The following is a 19042-nucleotide window of genomic DNA, read 5'->3' as shown; positions in this document are numbered from 1 at the left end:
ATTATTTTAGATATAGTTACACGTTCTTCCTACATTTCACATTGGTTAAACAACCAAACAATTTTTGTTTCAAAACACTTGTGTGTGAGTGTGCACAAGCACTCACATGCACACATGCACATACTGGGACCTACAGAGGCCAGAAGAGGTCCAGGTGCCTGGAGCTAGTTATAGCCAATTGTGATGAGGGTGCTTGGAGCCAAACTCCAGTGCTCTGGAAGAGTATATCTTCTTAACCACTGAGCCATCTCTCCAGCTCATTAGAAGAACTTTAAAAAAACAAAAACAAAAACAGATTCATTCTGGATTCATCCCAATATGGAGAGGGCTGATAAAGCTCGCTTTGCATATCTTCATCAAAGCTAATGACTCCGTTTTAAACGTAACAAACGAAGCCTTCACCCATAGGATGTTGACCTAGTAATCACCCACTACCCCAAGCAGGTATTTCACCATAACCCAACTGAAAATTAAATGGCCCATGCCAGCTTTCTCCATCAGCTTAGCCACAAGAAATTTGGAACTCTCAAACAGGAACCAACTCCAGAAACTTTCCCAATTAGTCTACTTGCCTCACTGCAAAATGTCTGATTTGATCAAAACGGCTTGATCTTTTTGCTTAGCCGAGCCCTCGGGCTTTTTCCACTAAGATGTTTAAGTTGTATGTAATGATCCACTTGACTTGTTCCTGAGGACCCAAGTTTGCAGGGTGGCGGGGTGGGGGGTCCTTGGCTCCCTTGGCTCCCTTGGCTCCCCCTCTTTGTCTTTTCTCATAGAAGACAGGGATTCATAGCTCGTTCTCCATGTGCTGTCAGCAATTTGTCACAGAATTGAGATCCTGAAAACGGGCTAATCTGGGGCACCGCAAGCCTCCATATTCTACTACCTCGATACCTGCCAGCTTCGTCTCATCCCCTGTCCCTGCTAGCCTGGCATCTGTCCCCTGCACGTTCCTGCCTCATCATTCTTTCCAGAGCTAGCCTCAGTGCCGTTCTTAGTCCTAACGCGTAGATGTGTGTCTGCTCACTTTGTCTGTCTCATGGGCCCTGTTTTAAAGTTTTACTTTTTATTAAAGGACTGGTACATGCGCGTTACTTTAAATGCATCTATGATATAGACAGGAGAGCACTGAGGGGCTAAGCAGAGCTTCCGTTCTTTTTCCCAGACTGTCAAGGCCATCAGACTCAGTCATGCATGGCCTTTGTAAGTAAGTGATGCTAACAACACCCTGACAGACAACAGTCCTTGGCCAATCTCTTTTTCTTCCTCTTTATATCTCTCCCCCTTTGTATTTACTTATACCTCACATCCTTGGAACTGCCTTCATTTAAGCTCAACAAGAAATGGCACTGATGGGAAAGATGATGGCTCTGGCTCCAAACACAGCTGTTGATTTGGTGCTGCCTAGCAAGACTCCATGCCTCAGGGAGGAAGGACTCCATCCATGCCTCAGGGAGGAAGGACTCCATCCATGCCTCAGGAAGGAAGGACTCCATCCATGCCTCAGGAAGGAAGGACTCCATCCATGCCTCAGGAAGGAAGGACTCCATCCATGCCTCAGGAAGGAAAGACTCCATCCATGCCTGGGGGGGGGGGGTCTCTGAGGGTCTCAGCTGCCCATAACTAGCCAGCCGTTTCTGTAATAGGTGTCAGACTGCAGCCCAAGCCTTTCATAAAGGTGGCAGCTGGCCTGCACCTCCTCCAGGCCCTTACCATCTGCCTCTGACATTCTCCATGGGGCTTCAGTATGATCACACAGGCAGGATGCTTGAAGCCTGATGCTGCAGCCAAGTCCAGCCAAGGCAGGATATCCACTGAGCCATCTCTCCAGGCTCTTTCATGGCATCTTCTTCAAAAGATTATTATTATTTCACATGCATGGATGTTTTGCCTAAATATACATTATACATATTTGTGTACCACATCCATGACTGGTACCTAAGTCGGGAGAGGACATTGGATCCTGGGAACAATAGTTACAAGCAGTTGTAAGCCACCAGACATGGATTCTGAGAAATGAACTTGAGTCCTCTGTAGGAACAGCAAGTACTCCTAGTCACTGGGACACCTCTCCAGCCCCCTTTCATGACATTCTAGAGCTTGTCCATGATGACAGAAAGCCAGAGACTATGCAAGGGCGGTTATGGTGACCTACAGTTCATAGCAAGTATGCTTTTACTTTGGACTGTAGTGAGCGTGGCAATCAAACCCCCAGATGAATCCACAAAGCTTTGAATTTTTGAGTCGTGATTGCAGTATGAGAGCTGGAAAGCCTCTCACCTCTCTAAACTTTTGATTGGTTGGTTGGTTGATTGATTGATTGATTGATTAATTGACTGATTTTCGAGGCAGGGTTTCTCTATGTAGCCTTGGGTGTCCTGGAACTAGCTCTGTAGAGCAGGCTGACCTCTGCCTCTGCCTCTCAAGTGTTGAAACTAAAGGCCTGCATCACCACTGCCTGGCTCCATCTTTCTAAACTTTTAAGTTAAAATCCTCAGTACCTTAAGGCTTCCTAGGCCTAAAAGCAAGCTGTTCTCCAAGGGATGGAATGTGCCCCTGAAATGCAGGCCTTGCCCCATGGCATTTAATACAGCTGGTCCATGAAACTACCCACAGGGGATATAAATGTCACTTGTCTTATTTTTATTTAAACACAAATGGTTAAGGAAGTTAAATACATTTGTATCCATTTTATCCATCTGACCCTACATGCTTATAGATATCAAGTGTCTTGCATTCTTGCCAAGAATTTGGGACTTGAAATAGAAATATAAAAAAGCTTCTTCAACTCTCTCCCCTGTTCTAGCCAGCTGGCTCTTAAGGAAGGGAAAGGCAACCTGGAGGCCCTCAGAGCAAAACGAAAGAACAACCACAACCTAAGCAAACTGACTGATGCTTGAAGACAGGACGATCTCCAGTGTTCATGCTCGACTCCCTGTGTTCACATACACAGCCACTTGCTCAGATCAAAGTCCAATGACAGTTTCTTTCTGCGGGAGGACAGTGCAGTGGGAAGGAGGTGGGGAATGGCGGGGGGTGATGTCATGAATTAAATGCCACAGTGATGTTTAGATGTCCGGTAGAAATGTCTGTGCTGTGAAAAAATACTCAAGAGTTGGAAGGATTTTGCTGAAAGTTGAGTTTTAAGGGACAGGTAAGAGGCCTGAGAGGAAGGACTGGAGAAGGAGCTTCAGGAAACCCAGGCCAGAGACCTATCCATCCCTTCAAGAATCATTTGGAAATAGAGCTGGTCCATGAAACTACTTACAGGAAGATAAACGTCACTTTTTCTTATTTTTATTTAAACACAAGTAGTTAAGAACATTTACATCCATTTTATCCATACAAAGCTTAGAGTGTTTTTATCCACGTACCCACAGCTCTTTTCCTACCTCTTTCATGACATGCAGCACATTTTAGATCCCCTGTATTAATTAGCCTGTAAATACAGACCTCTCCCACTCTTACTCAAATATCAAGCCAAGAATAAAGCCAGGAACTGTGGTTACACCTGTATTCCCATCATTTGGGAAAATGAGACAGGAGGACTGTCACAAATTCAGAACCTGCCTGGACTACATAGTATAGATTCATCTCAAAACAAAATAAAACACCACCAAGAAGTGTAAATTTTTCCTTTAATAATTATTTTTCCTTTAGGTGGCTGGAGGGGGAAAGGCCAAAAAATAAGAAGATAGGTTTTAACACTAATACATCATTTCTTTTCGCCCATTGTTTTTATCTGCCTGGCATTGCTTTTCCTCTAAGTAGAGTCTCAGTAGACGCTGCAAAGCTCAGGTGTTACCCTTCTGGACATAGCTGGGTCCAGATTTCACCAAACCAGCAGAAGGAACAAAGATCACTCACCAAGCAGTGGACAACACAGACATTTTTGGGGTTCTGTAGCAGCCAGTTATACATATTCCGACACACGGCAAACAGGTTGTGTAGGCTCGGAGCCTGCCTGATAGGCCAGCTGCACTCTGAGACCTAAAGGAATGGAAAAGGAAATTAATCCTCCCATCAATTCATCTCCATGAGCACAGATCACATAGAACTTCTGGAAGTGGTATCCTGTCGTCTCTCCACATATGGAACAGGATCTAAATGCAGAAAGACAACCTTGATGCAATAATTTGTTAAGATCTCCATAATTATGAGTTACACCAACCTTCTAGAGGTGGCACTGTATCGCCCTTTGATACAGACAGCCGGAAGTGGGAAAAGGGTCTAAATACAGAGCAAGGAAGAGCTTCACACCACCTGTTTTGTAATATAGGGTTTCGGTACATAGCCCAGGCTAACCTCAAATCCACTATCATCCTGCCTCAGCTTCCTGAGAAATAGGATTATAGGTGGGATAGCCTGGCTTAATATAGCAGTAGTTTTGTTTGTTTGTTTGTTTGTTTGTTTGTTTGTTTGTTTGTTTTAAAGAACTACTTTCTCCTGAAGATATAAAAACATATTTAGAAGTACACTTTAAATTAACTAGATCATTTATGCTAGTGCTTGAATTTTTTAATTGCCTTAGGTAGCACAGAATTCAGTTTCTAGTACTCTTCTTCTACATGTCTCTTATAAACTCTGTGGTCTCTATTTACATCTCAGCTCTCCTGATAACATGAAAAGTCCGGTAGAGGGAGCCAGGGGTGGCTTATATGTCTTAGTTTCCTCCGAAGGAGAACTACCTCCCCCCCTTCCTTTAATATACATATTTGACAGGTTAGAGACCCACTATGACACTGCTTGTCCTGATCTGTTTGACAATCAAAGAAGACAAGTATTGATTAGATGACAATTTTGTTCATGAGAAAATCAACTCCAAGGTGAGTTATCTACCTAGCCACACTGCTTAGCCCCAGGTCTTTTGAGCATTATCCATTAGCTTTGGTGGCACTGGCTAGATGACCAACTGCCACACTGTGCAGGGCACATGCCCTAACTGACTACACATTCACTGGTCTATCTAATAATAGGCTTATACTTGGGTAGACCTTATATCTTTAAGCCTTTCACTCCTCATAAGATGTGGTAGATGGGACCTCCTTTCATAGCTGTGGGTATTACAGGAGAATCAACTGTCAGGGCTTAGTATCTGACACACACAAACTGATCAAAAAAAATGTTAGAAGTTATTATTTAACTAAGTGAAAAGCTTTGAGGTCATACTGAAAACACTTAACCCATGTGGTAAGAGTGTACGTGAAGGGTAGAACTTAAGGGAGGCCTTAAGAAGAGGACTGGGGAGCATCTCACTACTAGGTAAAGTGTTTGCAGGCAAGAATGAAGACCAGAAAGAATTTGCATCCCTAGAACCCACAAAACTACTGATTAGGCATTGTAGCACAAACTCAGGAGAAAAAGCCCCTGGGCCAGTGCTAGCTAGCAAGCTTCCAGTTCAAGAGACTCTTCACCAATAAATAAAGTAGAGAGCGACCAAGGTAGACAATGGTGACCTCAAAACCACCCCCAACTCCCATACACACTCACACCAGGAGGAGGACAAGGAGGAGGAAGGAGACTATTTGAAGACATCTCTTCTGGGATCTCCATTCTTCCAACATTCCAGCAAAGGAACCAGTCAGGGGACTGGTAAGGTGCTGGGGACACAAAGAAAGGGATGGTGGTAGCTTAACTTAATGGTAGTGGTGTACAAACACACCTCAGCAACTCAGGAGACAGAAAAGAAGCCTCAGCAAGCCCTCATGTGACTGCAGTGCCTGTGGAGTGCACTTAGCAAACCTGTTCAGGGTGACACCCCGGTTTGTGGCTTGAGTGGCCAGATGGATAGAAGCAAAGAAATGATGTCATCAAGGTGTGCTGTGGTACAAACTACCAGGGTGATGGGAGCAAAGGGATGACATCATCAAGGTGCGCTTTGTAGTACAAGATACCTGGGTAAGAAAACTCAAACACTTCCCACTCTCTATGCTCAGCACTGGAAGAAGGAAGGGAGGAGGAATCTCATTGGTTGTCCCTTTCCTAACCACTAGATTATACTAATAAAAGTATAAATGAGGAGTTGTCTGTGTGATGACCTCAGAAAGCAAAGGTTGGAATTCCCTATCTGCTCTACTGGAACCGCTTTTTCTATACAATGACGAGGTGATGAGGACTTTCCAGGTTACCCATTTTTCTATAGCCTTGAGAACAGCAAGTATAACATGTTAAACAAAGCTGAGAAATGCTTTACATAAGTACCAAAGGATCCTAGAGGTACCAGCTCAGGCCTGTCAGGTTAAACTCCACAGTGGCTAACCGCTTCTACCCAACACAAGTTAGAGTTACCCAGGCCACTAGTGTTTCCTCAAGGAATAGAAATGACTCACAGAATAAAACAGTTGAAAAATTAGGAGAATGGATGTTATTGCCAGGGTAATACAACACAGATCTATAGATGCTGCTTCCTGTTGATGGTGGTTCTCTTGGAAAACTTTGTTACCCTTTGGAAGCCCAATTTCATGTTTCCGCTTGTCTCTGACTCTCTGCCATTCACAGATAGAACCAATCACCTTTGTATCCATGCCCTGGTCTGTTTTCATTTGTTCTAGTTTTTATTAGTAAAATGGCATAGTTAAAGATTCAGGATTTTTTTTTCTTTTTAAGATTTATCTATTTTATGTATATGAGTACAGTATAGCTGTCTTCAGACACACCAGGAGAGAGCATCTGATCCCATTACATATGGCTGTGAACCACCATGTGGTTCCTGGAAACTGAATTCTAGACCTCTGGAAGAGCAGTCAGTGCGCTTAATGACTGAGCCATCTCTCCAGCTCCCAGGATTGTTTTTGTGTTTCGGTTTCCATGACAACCCAAGCTTCCATTCTCTTGGGTGTTGAGTGCAAGTTGAGTATTTGAGGGTCATCACTGAGATTACATCACGCTTAGTGTCAGCTTGAATTGACTGCTCTGTCTTCCTCCCTGGCTACTGAGTTCCTTGAGAAAAGAAAGCACAATGTCTCCCTTTTGTAACCTCCAAGTTGGGTGTCTATGTCTTAGGTGGGTAGGTGCTAAATAAATGAATGAAAACTAAGAAAAAAAACCCTACATTGCAACCTCTTTTTGCAATAGGATTTGCTTAATATCTTATTAAAAGATTTACTTCCTTTTTATTTATGAATATGTTATACATAATGTGTGCATACACATAGAGGCCAGAAGAGGAAATGAGATTAGGGTCGCAAGCGGTTGTGAGCAGTCCCACACTCTCAAATGCTGAGCCACTTCACCAGCCTCTACACATATATCCTTGAGAGAGGACAGGCAGACCAAATTTGTTGGAAAAAAATTTTAAATTAGAGCATAGTGAAAATACAAAAAAAAATTCTTTCAAGGTTAAAATTTTTAAAGCATTTAAAAACTATATGCTAACCACCTACATACAGCATGTCAATATCTGAAGTGAGTCTTAGCTAAAAGCTGGCTAAATTGCTCTTAGCACAATAAGCTAACAGCTCTAGAATCGTTAAATCAATCAAGGAAATAATATTAATTTAAAGTACTCCATAATTATATCTTTACTTGATATATAATTACATGGTACTACACAAACACATAATTAGATTTAAAAAAAAAACAACACATGTACTCTGTTTAAAGAAGGAAAAACATTAAGCCATAAACACCCCACCACCACCAAATTAGGAATCTGATCAGTGCCAGCTTTCTGTGATTCTCTAGGTCACATTCTATACAATGTGTATTATCCTAGGCTGTGCGACACTTCCTTACCCCATCTCCAACCTCCCTGAATGCTGTTGGCGTCACTGAGTATCAGAGAATACCATGGCAGATGCAGGCCCACCATGATACTGGAAGAGGCCAAGACAGCAGCAGGGCTGGAACTGGATGCCACCAATCTTGATCTTCCTCTAAGCTGTGTGCTAAGCACAAGTGCCAACGTTGCAGCCGAGAGTCAGGCTGGCCCACCCTGTCTGCGACTTCCTGATTAGTACATTTATGAAAGACAGGTATTTCAGTCACCATTTGGGATATTGTTATTACCAGTGTTAATCTTTGTCACTATTTACTGTGATTACTTTAAGCCAGGCATTACTAATCAAATTTATCTTTTACAATAAGCACATGGGAAAAACTGTTTGTGCAGGTTAAGGACGGTGCTCAATTGGTAGAAAGCTTGCCTTCTGTACATGAGGTCCTGGATTTGATTGCCAGTACTATAAAAGAGAGTAAGAAAAATAAGAAGGGCCGAGCAGTGGTGGCTCACGCCTTTAATCCCAGCACTTGGGAGGCAGAGGCAGGCAGATTTCTGAGTTCAAGGCCAGCCTGGTGTACAGAGTGAGTTCCAGGACAGCCAGGGCTACACAGGGAAACCCTGTCTTGAAAAACCAAAAAAAAAAAAAAAAAAGAAAAGAAAAATTAGAAGGAATAAAAATAAAAGGAGGAAGTGGGAGGATAGAGAAAGGAAGGGAGGAAGGGAGAAAAGAAGGGAGAGAGGGAGGAAGGAGGGGAGGAATGGAGGGAGGGACAAAGGGAGGGAGGGAGGAAATTTGAGAGATAGATACTGTTACTGTCATAATTATCATTTCATAGTGTAGCAGTTTGAGACAGGGTTTCTCTCTGTAGCCTTAGCTGTCCTGATATTAGCTCTAGAACTAGACAGGTTGGTCTCAAAATCACAGAGATCTGCCTGCCTCTGCCACCTGAGTGCAGGGATTAAAGGCAGGTACCATAACACCTGACTGTCATAATTATCTTATACAAGAAAAAAAAAATGAGTCTAGGCAGTAGAAGAATGTCTTGTTCAGCAAAGGGAACAATTAAGATATGAGCCTAAGGTAAATTTTAAAACTTATTATTTTGTATATAATTTCATCTCAACAAAAATAATGAACTTTACCATGATGCCCTGCCTATAGTTGTTAAGAATAGCTCTGTGGAGCTATTATGAGCTCTATGGATGCATCATGATGCATCTGTAAGGTGGTAACTGCACGTTACCATAGGTAGAGATGTTCAGCTCATAAAAGTTGTGTATCTGCAGTATGTGAGCCTCTGGCTCCCAGTCCAGGCTGTTTCTCCCTTCCTAATTCCTGCCCAGATACTAATGTACAGAGCCTGAGAGAGCTTATCACTCTCTCCTCTACAGCCATCTCCTCACCAACCTCAAATTAAAGCAGAAACGACCAGAAGCTACTGGAACTTCTTCAGTGGACTTTGTAAAAATCGAGGGAAGACCTTTTCTTCCAGTCATGAGCCCAGTAAGAATCCCAAATCACTAACACACTTTCTAAAACCTAAACTACTTTCAAAGGGAAAAAAAATCCTATGAGATTTGGAAATAATCCAATGAAGGAAGATTTTTAAAGAACCAACAGAGTGACAGGTTTCTACATTACTAACAAGGCTTTGCCAATACTCTCCTTCAGAGGTGGACAGAGAAGGGTAGGCCTGGCATTGCCCAGAACTTCAGAACACTGGGCAAGGTTAGGTCTGATCTCTGTTTACTCAGCTTTTTGTTTTCTCCAACAGTATTGCCAAGAAATAAGTGAGGTAATGATTCTTGATATTAAAAGACATAGCTACAAACCAGTTCAGAAACACACACACACACACACACACACACACACAGTAGATCAATAGCATTAACACTGGAGATGATTAAAAAAAGATTTGGAGCCGGGCATGCCTGTAATCCCAGCACTTGCGAGGCAGAGGCAGGCGGATTTCTGTGTTCGAGGCCAGCCTGGTCTACAGAGTGAGTTCCAGGACAGCCAGGGCTACACAAAGAAACCCTGTCTCAAAAAAAAAAACAAAAACAAAAACAAAAAAAAAAAAAAAAAAAAAAAAAAAAAAAACAAAAAGAAAAAAAACCTGAAAAAAAAAAGATTTGGATCTAGATAGCAGTATTGGTAATACAACGTTATTGAGTGTATTTAGTGAAACTGGATACTTCAACTAGTTAGAATTGTATCATATATTTTTCATAATGTTTTTAATAATATAAGCTCCTTGTTAAGTTCTCTGAAACATACCAAATGATCTAAATACACAGTGTCTTTATCAATGTATGTCATTCAGATTAAGGATATTTGTTTTGTGACTGGAGGCCCCAGGGACAGGGGTAGATTTAGAGGTCAGGTGGGGTGTGGGGTAAGGACATCCACACGGAGACAAGAGGAGGGGAGGAGGTACAGGATGTTGAACAGTCAGAGGGTGGACAGGAGTTGGCAGGGTGAGGAATAAAACATGGAGTGTATAAAAAAATAATAAAAAGGAATATTTGTTTTAAGACTAGAGTTGGCTCAACGTAAGAGCACAACACACACTGCTCTTGCAGATGACCCAGGTTCAGTTCCCAGCTCCAACACTGGGTGGCTCACAACCATCTGTAACTACAGTTCCAGAGGCTCCAATGCCATCTTTTGGCTTTCGCGGACAATGGTACATATGGCACATACATCTATGGACACGGTACCTAAAAACTCACACAGGTATATGAATAACTGCTAAAAATATATAACTTTCAAAAAGAAGGTTTGGCTTAGCCAATTCATCTTATTGGTCTTCTGACTGTCATTGGCAACTTTTAATCTCCAAGGGTAGATATTTTTCTATGAATAATAATTTTTTAAAAATTCCTTGGCAATTCTGAATGAGCATTCTAGTGCCTCACTTTCAGTGTGAGTTTATTTGTCCACACTTGTTTGGGGTCAACTCCATTACTAGCTCGAGACTACAAAATTCCTGTATTATGTGCCTATGTCCTGCTACATATGCAAACACTACAAAACTGCTATCTGATTATCTCATATGATTACCATTAATTTATACAGCTTGAAAACCATGGAAGTTCACCACGACACAGAAAAAAAAAAAAAACAGCAAAGTAAAATCTTCCTGCTACAACCTGTCTTTATCATATGATCTGTACCCCAAACATTCAACCACAAAAATCTAAGAGGACTTGACAGAGTTCAGGTTCCACAGAGACAGAGCTAGATTTCATGACTCTGTTAGTAACATCAATCTTATGGTACACTATTTTCAGTACTGATCCTTTATGGAAAAATCTACCTATGAAAAATGTAGTTTCATAGCAGACCTAGCCCTTCACTAAACTGGAAGCAAGAAGGCATGGCTCTAGTCCTCATTGCCTGGAGTACAAAGACCAAGAAGGCAGATTGTCTCAGTATGTGACAAGGAGATGCCAATCAGTCAGTGCTGGGAGAGGAGGGCAAGTCTCTTTGGAAAGAGATGTACCAAATCAAAACTAGAGCTGAAGGGGGCACTCAGATTTGGGGGCCGTCTTCCTGTAACTAAGGGTTGAGAGACACAGGTAGGTGGGTCCAATTCTATATTGACCAGCTCTGCTGGAACTCCTGGGGAAGGAAGGGTTAAGGAAGGATTAAGGATGCTATGTAATCTGTAGTAGGGAAAAGAATTGCAAAAGTCTATGTGAATTCTTGCCCTTAGTGAAAAATGACCAGGAAAGGAAAGGGTGGCCAGCCTACAGCTCAGATGGCTTTTTGTGGAGAATATATAGTTTATGTAAAACTACTGTGTGTGTATGTGAATGTATGTGAGTGTGAGTGAATCTGTGTAAATGTATATAAGAGAGAGTGTGTGTGTGAGTGTGAGTGTGTATGCATCATTTGTACATCCCTGATTGGCACAGAGACTCTAATAATGAAGGGCATTAAGTGACGAATCTAAAGAAGCGAAAGTCCCTCATGATGAACTTTATAAGATACATTCTATCTTTGTCTAGAAGAGAAATGACATCATTTCTTCCGCTTACAGTGCACGTCCCTCTCTCTGGACCAGCTGCACGTCTAGCTCCCCACACTGGGCACCTCACAGGCTCCCTGGTTAGTATTTACATTCACCTTTAGAATGCCCTGCATTCTTTCTCCAAGTAGGCTCAAGTGCCTTGACAACAAGAACCAAATATTTCTACTATAGTGACCATGTTTAACATTTCTTGACACAACCTGTTATTTTTGGAAACATTTATTAGTCATGCTGGGTACCGTTCTGTATATCAAATAAAATAAACATGATCCCTGGTCTCTTAGGGCAAGTGAGAACAGCCCAGGATAGATCCTTAGTACATAATCCCTGCTCCCTTTTTGTCAATTAAGAGCAGTAGCAAGAGCTTTAGTTACACTACTGCATGCCTTCTTTATAAATATTTTTATAGGGCTCATTGGGAAAAGCATTTTCTGTATAAGAATGAGAATTTGAGTTTGGATCCACATAAAAGCCAAACATGGTGGCACGCATCTATAACCCCAGCACTGGGAAAGAAAGAATGGCAAGTCTCAGGGGTTCACTGGCCAGCCAGTCAAGCTGAGACCCCAAGCTCTGGGTTCAGTCAAAGACCATGTCTCACAAACAAAGGTGGAGAAACAAAGACGATGCCCCAGTGTTGGCCTCTGGCTTCCACATGGTCCTACACACACACACACACACATACACACACACACACACTCACACACATACACACACATACATACACACATATACACACATACACACACACACACACTCACACACATACACACACATATATACACACACATACACACACATACATACACACACACACACACATACACACACACACACTCACACACATACATACACACATATACACACACACATACATACACACATACATACACACTCACACACACATATACACACACATATACATACACACTCACACACACACATACACACACACACACACACACACACACACACACACGCGCGCGCGCGCAGAGAGAGGCATACAAATATATAGCATGGGGTGTGGGCTTTTGAAAAAAGGTACTCGAGCATATATTCATATGTATAAATGCTTCCATGTCAATTTTACAAATTTTCTAACTTTCAGTAGGAAACTAAGACTGTCACAAATATACCAAAACCAAATGAAACTTCTATGAAATAGTGCTCAGGATATTCCATTGTCCTTCCATTGTGAAAATAATGGCATTCAGTTAGTGCCCAAAGAAAACTCGGCCTCAAATATCTTAAGCATAGCACTGCACCTCTGTAACCCTCGCACCTGGGAGCTAACGCAGGAAGGGCGAGCATCCAAGACCATCTTGGGCTGACTCGATAAACAAAATGACAGTTGTACTCCACAGAACATCAAACTCCATTAATATTTTAAATCCTCTTCCTTGGATTCATATAGAGAAGGGAAAGCAGTTGGAAAGGTTAGTTTATTATAATAGATTTTAATGAACTACATGTAAAACTCTATCACAGTGTGGAAATTTCAGTCCAACCACATCGAAATGGTTTTTCTTGATTATCTGCCTTCCTCTGTCTGTCTGTCTGTCTGTCTATCTGTTTGTCTGAGACAGAGTCTTGCTATGTGGCCCAGGCTAGCCTTGAAATTGCTGTGTAACCCAGGCTGGCCATGAATTTGTTATCCCCCCTATCTCTGCCTCCAATGTGCTGAGACTACAGGTTTTACTAGCTTCAAAATGGTCTTTTCAATACTTCTCAGAGAGGGATCCCCACAGCAGGGGTAGGAGAAGTGTCCAAGACATTCCTTACAAATGCAGATTCTTGCCCCACCCCCCCATCCTACTGGAGCAGAAGTTGATGTCTAAAACCTTGCAAGCAGTTCCCATGCACACTGACAAGTGCTCTAAGAACACAAAGATTCTTAACAAAACTGCCCTATCTTGTTGACTGTTAGGACAGAAAGAGATTTGGTAGGCACATGGAACAATGCTTTTGTGGGGCTGGAGTGGGGGCACAGATGTGGATACTAGGCCCAGAGATTATCAACAGCAGCCAGAATCATAAGCAAAATCGTGTTCTAGCATAAAAGTGAGGGTCCATGACTTTGCATATCTGAAATCAACTTCACTTTTTAAACGTATGTAGTTTGTGTATGTGTGTGCCCACACCATGGCACATGTGGAGAAGCCAACAGACAACTTGTGAGAGTCAGTTCTCGGCATTCCTGGGTTCCGTATTGAACTTAGGTCATCAAGTTTGGCAACTAGCATGGTTACCCACAGAGCCATCTCACTAGTTCCAACCTACACTTCTTAATTGTCCATGCAAAAGAAGTCCTTCCTACTTATTCATAGATCCTAATGAAATTGTAGAACTAATCATACCTCAAGCATAAGCCACAAATACTTGAAGATAAGACAAACAGACAGACAGACAAATAGACAGCACATGAGAGTAGCAAAACCTTATTTTAATGAGTCAATCAAAAACTCAGAAGTCAAAAGTATCAGGCATGACATCAAATTCAAACCTAAGCCAGTTCCCATAGTTCCCTGAGGAGCCTGAAACTGAGAATATCCCTCTGACTTATTTTTAAAACTTATTTAAAAGGTTAATTTTAAAAAATGTTTAAGTCAAGCAGTGGTGACACATGCCTGTAATCCCAGCACTTGGGAGGCAGAGGCAGGCAGATTTCTGAGTTCAAAGCCAGCCTTGTCTACAGAGTGAGTTCCAGGACAGCCAAGACTACACAGAGAAACCCTGTCTCAAAAAAATAAAAAAAATAAAAAGGAAAAAATGTTTAAAGGATAATCTAACTTTTCCAAAGTCAACTGTCAGCTCAAGCTGATGTAGCTGTTCATAGTTGATAGTTTCTGACATGGGTGGGGGATTGGGACACACACACACACACACACACACATACACGATACAACCCACTCAGTTTTCTTTAAAGAGCTGGTCACTGGGCATTTGACCATGCTCCAATGAATATATGGACAACACAAATTGGTGCATTTTTTTCCTTTCTTGTCCTTTTTCTTCTCCTTATCTTTTGGGGGAGGACATAAGGGTAGGAGTGGACCTGGGAAGACTGGGAAGTGAGTGTGATGGGGTACATCATGTGCAATTCCCAGATAATCAATAAAAATACCATGTTGGGGCAAGAAAGAAAGGAAGGAAGGAAGCCACACGCTTGCTATGTAATTTGTGGCAAGTTACCTCAGTTCTCTGGGCCTATCGTATTTTGCCCCGAGAGAACTCTCGAATTGTGCGTATGTTGTGGCATGTAAACTTCTCCATGACATGTAAATACTCTGTAAACATTGAGTGCAGCCCTTTCCATTATCAATATTCATAATCATATCACCAAGATGAGGTACAGGAAGCAAGCCAATAGTCCCAGAACTTGAGAGGCAGAAGTAATTTAGCAAGTTCAAAACCAACATGGTCTATCCCGGGAATTTCAAGCCAGCCAGGGCTATGTAGCAAGACTTTGTGTCTTTAAAATTTTAATTTACAAATTAAAATAGTGTCACCAATCCTACAGTAAAGATTGTTTTCATGCTATCCTTCATTTACAGGATGCCAGAAATACATTATTATTTTAATTTAATTTAATGAGCATTTTTCCCTCTCTGTATATCTATATACTACATATGTGAAATGTCCTCTGAGGCCAGAAAAGGGGTATTAGATCCCGAGGACCTGGAGTTGTGGCTGGTTATAAGCCACTGTGTAGGTGATGAAAATTGAACCTGGATCCTTTGGAAGAGCAGAAAATGCATTAACCTCTGAGCCATCTCACCAGCCCCAGAAATATATTATTCTTAAAATGGTCTGTCTGTACTGTTCTAACTGCACTAGCTTCTCCTGATACCATGATGCCATGATCAAAGGCACCATCAAAAACTATGGTTTTTCTATAGCAAATTACCATGTGCAACAGTTCCATTTCTAAGTTGAGCCTCAAAAACATCCACCAAATGCTTTGAGCTGCCAGCTTCAGAGGCGTTTCATTGGCAGGCACATATTCTTGTAATTATTATCACCCAAACAAAACCTTCAGAATATTTTTATAACAAGATTTTTACGGTTAGAAGGGTTAAGAGTTCATAGTTCCCCACCTCATGTACCTATGAGAAGGGCCCCCAGGATATCTTCCAAGAGCAAAACATCTTCAACCACGCCCATAGTGAAGCAACACCACCCTCAACAATCCCTTCTCAGTGGGAAAGCTCCTTACCCGGCTGTGGAATTTGGCAGTTCGATAAGACTTGGGCGACAAATTGTATACTGTGTAGTGGTCAAGATGTCTGGAATCCAAAAAGCTACGGATGTCATCAACCTGATTCCTGAATCCTATGTCAACACTCTCCACGGGAAAGGACATCACTAGGAGAGATCACACGGAAAGAAAGCAGGTTACACAGATCTGCTGTCAGGATGAACAGCACCTCAAAGCAGACAACAAATATGAGAATCTTACCGATAATCCTGGAGGTGACATAAGTAAAGTCTAGGTCTCCCTTTGTGTAGCTAAAAGAGAGGGGGGAAGGGCACTCATTAGAGCAATCCAGATATGTCAAGGTTTCCCTATCACTTAAACATGAATTGGGACACTTCCGGTGTAGTTTGATCTCAATCTCTCTCCTCTAATCACTGAGAGAAGGCGGACCTCATCCTCTGGCTTCACCACCCACCCGTGGTGCCTGCTGCTGCCCCACAGAGGCCCCTGACAAGCCATGACAATCTCAGAATAGAACTGCCATGTCTTTCCTGACACTGACAGTTCCAGAGTGCCTGTCCACCTGGAACTCTCTTTCCTAATTGTGAACTGATATGAAAAAAGAAAGAAGTGACTGAGAAAAAGCAAAAGACCCTGTGTCCCTTCCTACCAAGGTCCTGGTTACACAACAGAGGAAGTAGCAAAGTTTGCCTTTGAAACAAGATGAAAATGTCAATAAATAGATTGGAGTTGACATTTGACTTCTGATTCAAAACTGTATACATACAGAAAACAAATGAATAGTTTTATAATTCTTAAGAATAAAAAAACTATGCTATTTACATAGGAATTTTCATATAGAGGGAAGAGAAATTCACTTCCTCTACTAAGTAAATGTTGACGGACTGCATGATACAAAGGTTCTGTTTCCATTTCAGCCCTCATACTGCCTGTGCACTACCTGATCTAATTCTCTAGCCACTCAGAGACATGAATCCTATCAGGCAATTTGACAACTTGCCTTACAGCATACAGTTTATAAGCACAGACACTGCCTTGTGAGCCACAACATTTGTAAAGCCAAAGTCAGTGACACTCCGATGCTAACGTACCAATGAGCTGAGACCCATCAGGCTGTACTTGTAGCTTCAAAAGAACTTAACATTATGGTTTGTGTTGATCAGAGTCAAAATTATGTCACAAAGTTGACACTATCAATAAGAGGTTGGCAAGAAACCAGATCCCTTGGAAGCCCAGGTCCCACTAGCCTCGTCAGGAAGAATATACACACCTGCTCACAGACTGAATGACTCTGGAGGATGTATCTTTGAGGGTGTCTTTCAAGTTGTCTTTCAGGTTACTGAAGAGCCTCCCTGCACCGCCTTTCACCATGTCAAAAAGGCCTCCCCCATAGCTCGGCTCCATGTCTGGAGATGAGGCACCTGCAACGGGAAAAGCAGAAAGTAACCACAGTACTGAACACCAACCCCTCTTAATCCCACAACAGGCATGTCAAGTCTGAAAGGCTGAAACTGTCCCAGCAATCGTGGACTGTTCTCAGAATATATTGAGTGTTAGCAAAGAGTATAAGGCAAGTTGTTGAATATGCAGTCCTAGGAACAGGGGTTCCTAAGTCATGCTGTCCAACACTAGGGTATCTACCCAGAACAACATATCCCTTTCATCATGGCTAAAACTGTGGAGTGGTCACTGCTGTGGCTTATCAGACACTTCAGTTTCTCTTCCCTTGTGACTACATGAAATTGTATCCCTTGGGACTAGCTGTAGTCAGCACTATTGATATCTGGGTCAAGTACTTCTTTGTTGGAAGTACCACCTGCTTCGCAGGGTGCTTAGTAGAATTCCTAGCCATCACAGAGTCTGACACTACCTAGAGATGCAGGCATTCTCTGGGGGCTTGGAACATAGCCTCTTGTAAATGCAAGAAAGAAGATTGTTTTTGTCAGTTTTTCCCCCTGAACTCTGATCAAATGAGGTAATTTTCTTTGTGCTTACTGGCCGGGATAATGTTTGTGTTTTAAATTTCAAGTACCTACTATACTCTTATGTATGCCTATAAATATGTCACTCTTCCATACTGATCACAAAAGCTACAGATGCCTGATGCATCATTAGGAATCTACTGCGAAGTGCAGCTGTATTGGAAATTGCCGAGAGCAGTGAATGCTGGAGAATAAATGAATGGACATGCGAGAAAATGTTAACGGGGTTCTCTATTTCCTGGACTCTCCTATCAGCGGGAGCACTACTTAGACCATTCATAGAGGAACAGTTCCCACAATTGGAAATTATGATTCTTACCAAGAAACAGTGAGACAGGGTCTCATTCTGAAGCCAAGGCTGACCTGGAATTCACATTAATCCTCCTGCCTCAGCTCCCCACATGCTAGGACTACATTTTTAAGCCACTATGCCCAACCTATTATTTTAATCTCTACCTCAGGAGAAATGGGGTCTCAAAGAAAAAGGTAGGTCATCGACACTTTAAGCTAACTAGAATGGCCAGCCATTCATACCCATGTGTGCAATTCTAAAGTCTGAGTGAGAATCCCAGCCCCATCCCATCATCTCCAGCCCCACACTAATCTACAGTTCTGACAACTGCCATCAATATAGTCTTTCCTTGCTATTTCTTCATGACTTTCCTCCAAGTCAAGACATAGCCATCTTTGAGAATTAGGCTGTTCCTGATTACCAAGGATCACCCCAGCTGAGTTTATCAACTGTTTCATTCTCTCTTGGAAGGTCCTGAGACCTTCACCTAAGTACCCAGATGCTCGAACCGAGATACCAAAGCTTTTAAATTCAGACTCCATTTTAGAGAACCTGACCTAAGTTTGAACTCAGGTAAACTAACAGGCTGGAATCTAGCATTGGTGTCCAAGTTGTTCCCCAACAAAACCAGAGCCTAGCTCCAGTCTCTAGGCTAATTCCCAACACGACCAGCGTTTCCAGGATACACCCTCAAAAGACCAGTGTCTCCAGGTTATTCCCCCAACAAACATGCACCCCAGGTTATAAGCCCACGCCCTGCCTAACGACCACCAATAGAGGGGGGAGCAGAAG

General features: G+C 42.2%; 1 protein-coding gene across 6 annotated transcripts in view; it reads right to left on the bottom strand.

Moving 5' to 3' along the window:
* Dnajc6 (DnaJ heat shock protein family (Hsp40) member C6) overlaps positions 1–19042 on the bottom strand; it is a 155434-nt gene that overhangs the window by 32861 nt on the left and 103531 nt on the right. For all 6 annotated transcript variants that reach the window (XM_052176847.1, XM_052176853.1, XM_052176849.1 and 3 more), the window contains 4 exons: positions 17247–17397; positions 16217–16266; positions 15974–16122; positions 3868–3990 (listed from right to left, as the gene is read on the bottom strand). In XM_052176847.1, the coding sequence (XP_052032807.1) occupies positions 3868–3990; positions 15974–16122; positions 16217–16266; positions 17247–17397 (473 nt within the window). The remainder of the gene's footprint in view (positions 1–3867; positions 3991–15973; positions 16123–16216; positions 16267–17246; positions 17398–19042) is intronic.

The sequence above is a fragment of the Apodemus sylvaticus genome, chromosome 3 (assembly GCF_947179515.1).
Source record: "Apodemus sylvaticus chromosome 3, mApoSyl1.1, whole genome shotgun sequence".
NCBI classification, from domain to species: domain Eukaryota; kingdom Metazoa; phylum Chordata; class Mammalia; order Rodentia; family Muridae; genus Apodemus; species Apodemus sylvaticus.
Note: the sequence above shows the minus strand (reverse complement) of the source record. Positions and strands in the feature narration are given on the sequence as shown.